The 5,781-nt window shown below is 52.7% G+C and overlaps 1 protein-coding gene across 1 annotated transcript; it reads right to left on the reverse strand.

The window, feature by feature from the left end:
- Positions 1-361: 361 nt before the first annotated feature.
- On the reverse strand, positions 362-2,319 carry LOC133921684 (tyrosine decarboxylase-like). The gene has a single exon (XM_062366664.1). It carries the CDS (start codon positions 2,190-2,192, stop codon positions 666-668), a length of 1,527 nt encoding a protein of 508 aa, XP_062222648.1. The 5' UTR covers positions 2,193-2,319; the 3' UTR covers positions 362-665.
- Between the last annotated feature and the right edge of the window lie 3,462 nt (positions 2,320-5,781).

The following is a 5,781-nucleotide window of genomic DNA, read 5'->3' on the forward strand; positions in this document are numbered from 1 at the left end:
GAACAGTAATTAACCATTGTCCATTTAAACAGAATGGTCGGGACAGATCGCAAATTGTGTAGTGTTTCTATGATTTTGGTTCATTTTTAACCCAGCTATAGTTATATAATATATATATTCAATGGAATCATTAAAAATTAATGAAGATACAAATAATAACAAATACTCTACATTATTTATGAATATGTAAAAGGATATTTCACGGAGTTTGATGCTGCAGATGCATTCCGTATAATGTATCACCCAGTTTTGGTTTTTTAAGACGACTGTATATATCACCCGCTTTAGTGAAATCTCATGTCAGCTAAGAAAATATATATTCGCTATTCGGTCTAGAAAAATTAAATTATATATTGCCTAATCTTTCCGAACCACTGACAAACATACAATCAGATTTAGTGCATGGATGTGAATAACAATATAGGAGTGTGATAACCGAATAAAAATGTACATTTTTTGGAAGAAGACAAAGAAAATGAAAGCGAGTATATGTGTAACCTATAACAATTTACCACTTTAATAGTATAGAATTAGCCATAATTAGCCATAAGATTTCATTTGCATGGGAGAGTTGCCGCCAATCGATATGGATCAGTGTCCTTCTCCAATTCAAGTAGATTAGCCGGGGATCCCAGTCTCACTCGTTCCGAGCTCAGACCTCCAGCTTAAGCAAGCGCGCTGTAAATAATCTCCATTTTATGGAGCAGGGAAGCAGCTCGATCCTGCACGACCTTCCACGCTTCGAGGACGTGGCTTTCCTCCGTAAGCGTGCTCCCGATGGCGCACCGGAGCATGTAGATGCCACCCACCTTGGCGGAGCTCATGTACGGTCCCGAGCTGGCCGCGTTCACCTCCTCGAGGAGCCTAGTGTTGAGCTCGTTGGCCGTCTTCTCGCCGCCGAACTTATCCGGCGACCGGAGCCGGAAGCACACCAGCGCGAACTGCCTCGTCGCCACCACCTCGAACCGCGCGTCGGCCTTCACCATGTTCTCGAACGACGCGGCCATGCGGACGTGGGCGCGGACGTGGTCCCGCATGCCCTCGACCCCGTAGCAGCGGAGCACGAGCCACATCTTCAGCGCGCGGAACCGGCGGGTCAGCGTCATGGACCAGTCCTTGTAGTCCACGACGTCGTGCCCCTCCGCGGCCGCGTCCTTAAGGATGTACTCCTGCTCCGTGCCCAGCGCCGCGGTGAGCAGCGACGGCTTCCTCACCCACAGCGTGCAGCAGTCGTTATTGGCCAAAAGCCACTTGTGAGCGTTCATGCTGAACGAGTCCACAGCCTCGGCGCCGTTGATCACGTGGCGGAACTCCGGGCAGACGAGTGCCGAGCCCGCGTAGGCCGCGTCGACGTGGACCCACACGCTGTGCGTCGCCGCGACGGCGCAGAGCTCCCGGATAGGGTCCACGGCGGTCGTCTGGGTGGTTCCCATCGTGGCGCACAGGAAGAGCGGGACCAGCCCGGCGTCCACGTCAGCCTGCATGGCCGCATGGAGTTCAGTTGGCGAGAGCGCGAACATGTCGTCACGGTACGTCGCGATCTCGCGGCAGTTGTCACGGTGGATGCCGGCGATACGCGCAGCCTTGTGGAAGGCAAAGTGGGTCTGATCGGAGCAGTAGACGGTGAGGTCCCCGATCCTCCTGCTGCCGATCTCCGCGAGCTTCCGCTCCCGCGCGGCGACGAGGGCGCAGAGGATGGCCTCGCACGAGGTTCCCATGAGCGTGCCGCCGCCGCCGCCGCAGAATAACAAGCCCTCGGGCAAGTGGAGCGCCTTGCCGAGCCAGTCCACGACCACCATCTCGAGCTCCGTGGCGGCCGGCGAGGCCGCCCACGTGAAAGGCACGACGTTGATCCCCGCGGTGAGGGCCTCGCCGAGGGCGCCGACGGTGCTGCTGGACGCCGGGAAGTGCGCGAAGTGGCGCGGGCTCTGCCAGTGCGTTATGCCCGGCAGGATGAGGTCGCGGACGTCCCGCAGCGCCGCGGCGAACGCATCGGGCTCCGGGCGCGACGGAGCGCCCGCAGGGAGCTGGCGGCGCAGGAAGCCGGGCGTGACGCAGGGGTGCACGGGGTATTCACCCATTTGGGTGTAGTAGTCGGCGATGAAGTCGACGACTTGGTGGCCCTGCAGCCGGAACTCTTCGGCGTCGAGCAGGCAGGTGCGCTGCGGCTGCGGCGTTCTGGTGCGCGCCATTGTTGATGTGGCAGTGCGACTGTGCGAGGGCGGCGCTGTGTGTGGAGACTGGAGATTGTACTTAACGGAGCGGGAGACTTCATGGCCCAATTCGCTGAAACTTTATTGAGTGAGATCTTGCAATTAATATGCATGGACCGATATGAAGATACGAACTGCCCTGATAGCTATTTATGCCGGTGGAATGGAATGCTCAGGACCATGCACGCATGCACCAACCCCCTGCATTGCAGATTTGCAATGGTGGTTGATTGGTGGGCTGGTGGCCTAGCTAATACAAGGCTTAAGCTCAACAGCTTCAATTAGAGATGGCGACTAGTCGGATCGGATCTGAGCGAAGTAGATCTGTACTCGACCTGCGACCTGAATCGTTTACCTCTACATGTGCCCGTGAAGGGTGACAGGTAAATTTTTGTGCCCGTGCTTGTGCCCATGCCCGTTGGATACCTGAAACCCATCAGGTCGCCCGCGGGTATCAATGCTCGTGCTAGGAGAGATGTGTGGGTGGATGGATCTGTGATAGATGGATGGATCTGCGGTGTGCTCATGCTATGGATGGATCTGCAACGGTGGCGGTGGCCGGCTGGGGGGCTAAACGTCGATGGCGGTCGACTAGGGGAGGGGAGCGGGCGGGCAGCGATGCCAAGTGGGAGCGCCGAAGCGGGACGTGAGCTAGCAGCGGCGGCTGACGGCGATTACCGCAGGCGGGAGGCAACGACCGACTGAGGAAGGGGCACGGGTGGGCCACATACGACTAGGGAGGGGCATGGGCAGGCCGCGACTTGGCGGCGGTGGGCAGCTGGGTGAGGGGTGTTGGCGGGCGTGGCTTGGCTACGACGACCGGTTGGGTCGGGACGGAGATGGGGATGACTAGATGAGGGTGAGGGACTAGGGGTGGGGGCTGACTGGCTGGGTGGGTGAGGGATTAGGGGTGGGGGTTGGGCCATTGGTTGGAAAGGACTGGGCTGGGCTGGGCTTAACAATTGGATAATAGACTAGATCAATAGTGTATATCGGGTATGTCCGTGGGTACCCATGAGCAGAATATAAAACTTGTACCTGATCCGTAGCTTTGCGGATACCCGATGCTCGTGGACAAAAAAAATTAGATCCATACTCGCACCTATCAGGTGCGATACCCACAGGTATCCGAACCCGTAGATAGAATTGCCATCCCTAACTTCGATCATGTCCAAGAACGAGCTGGGGTCGTACCCTAGCTGATCGAAAATTTTCCAAGCAGAAAACACGACGTATACTGTTCCCCATCGGTGTCCAAATTAACACTGATAACCAACAAACCCCCAGTGCTAATCCCAACTCGCGACGTGCTAAATCGCGCACCGGACGCCGGCTCGCAGGCAGGCAGGCCGGAGCTGGAGCAGACGATCGAACAGCACCGCACCATCATCAATCAATCAGCTCGTCATCAACCGCGCGACGCTGAAATGAACTGTGAATGTACATGCTGGCCGGGAGCCCGAGAGGGAAAGACCAAGCCAGCCACTGTTACCGTCCGCTGCCACTGGCAATGGCTGGGCAGACACCGACCGAGAGGATAATCACGCGCATGCATGTGCATGTAATGTAAGAAGCGTCGTCTTTGATCGGCATGGTGGCAACATCTCGGATTGGGCCAGTTCGCTCTAAGCACGGAGAATCCAAGTAATTTTGGGCCTGTTGTTTCATTGGAACTCAGAAGGAAAAAGTCCATTTTAACTTTATGAACTCTTGGTCAATTCCGATTTTGTGACGCCTGTTTTCTAGCCGGCCTGGTCCAGCTCCTCGTGCAACCCAACCAGCCCGCTTCTTTCTCTCTCTGACGCATCAGGCCTACCTGTCAGCCCCTTCCTTAACCTTCCGCGCTCGCTGTCGCAACCGCCAGCCGAAAACCACGCCCACGTTGTGCATCCGTGCTCCACGACTCTGTAACGGCTCCCCACTCTCTCTCCGCGCTATAAAATGGTCTCCGTAGCACCCCTCCGCTCTCCCATTCTCCCTCACCCCTTCGCCCAAATGCACTGAGCACCATCGCCGACACGCAGAGCACCGTCGCGCGCCGTCCGTCGCGCTCGATCCCTCCCTATCGCGTTTGAGGACACCGCCAGCATCGCAGGAGCACGGGAAGCCTTTTCGCTGCTCCTCGACACCGTTCCGCCACCGTCATCCTGTCGAGCTCCGGTAAGCATTACCGTCATCTCACCGTGCTCGACTTCCTATCGCCTATTCAACGAGTGGCATGCTAGCGTGCACAAGGAGGGCACTTCTGGCCCATCCAGTAAGAGATAAATACTTTTCATCTAGATAATGATTAATACTTCTATCCTACTTGATGAAAGAGAAGTACTTATCTTCCCTTCCTGTCTATCCAATGGGCCAGAAGTACTCAAGTAGTTTTTTTTATTGTCCATTCATATTTCTTAAATTGTAGTTCTATGGAGATTTCATATTTTATGAGGAATTGAACTACTTCGAGAAATTCAAGTTCTATAAAGAGCAGAAGAAAACTCATGATTTTTATTCACACAGGTAAACATCTAGAGCAATTATAAAGATTTGGATATGTGATTTTGAATATTAGAATACTGAGGATAGAGTTGAGCTCTCAGGCACTAGAAATAAATTGTCCACTGAATGAGAGATTTTTTTACCTACCTCCTATCAAGCAAAAATAAGTTGTGAGGGTGGCACCAGTGGCGCGGTGACCGTTGTTACCCACCGGACTGGAGAGTTTTTGAACCTATTTATTGTCTAGCAGGAGATAAGTTGTGGAGACCCATCATTGGCACGGGTTACCGTTGTCGGTTTGTTAAATGGGATATTTTTTTAACCTATCTGTTGTCTAGCGGAAGATAAGTTTTTGGCACGGGCTACCACCATGGTCTCTTCTCGCTCTCTGGTTGGGTGAGAAAATAAATTATCCAATCAGAGCACGTCCAACCAAAGGGTGATTTTTAAACATCTTGCTCATCAAGTGGATGAGACTGAACGGGCGACAAGGGTATATTCTTGTAATTTTTAAAAATGACCACACATTTGTGCTAATTTCGAAAATAGAAAATATAATACAAAATTACGACGAAGAGCACATGGACGCTCGCTGAGAAATACAAGCTATTTATTTTTTTCCACCTAAAGAAGTGTCCCTTCTCCTGAGTAATTGACACGTGAGATCGCCTTAATCCTGACATATAGGCTAGGATGAAATTTTTTTTTGCCACCCACCCTATAAGAATGACAAATCCTGAATTTTTCCGCTGAATTTTTCCGAGTAAGACGCCTCTTTTCCTCGTTTGGTCGCTGCCTTTTCCCTTCTGCCCGATGCCCCGGTACGCGAACTAGTACCGGTACCTGTAGGTCCGTAGATCACGTCGCGTCGAATCTGAAACTCGCAAACTTCCCACGTGAGACTGAATTTTAGTCGACTTCAAGCTACAAGCTGTACAATTTCGCATGTCTGATTGTTGTTTTCTATCAGCGCTATAGAGCATTACATCAACTCCTAACAACAGAACCACAGCTTTTCATTTGACAAAAGATGGCATTCGCTCACGATCACAGTTACGAGGAAAAAGGAGGATGCATGACA

This window comes from Phragmites australis, chromosome 1, assembly GCF_958298935.1.
Source record: "Phragmites australis chromosome 1, lpPhrAust1.1, whole genome shotgun sequence".
NCBI lineage: Eukaryota > Viridiplantae > Streptophyta > Magnoliopsida > Poales > Poaceae > Phragmites > Phragmites australis.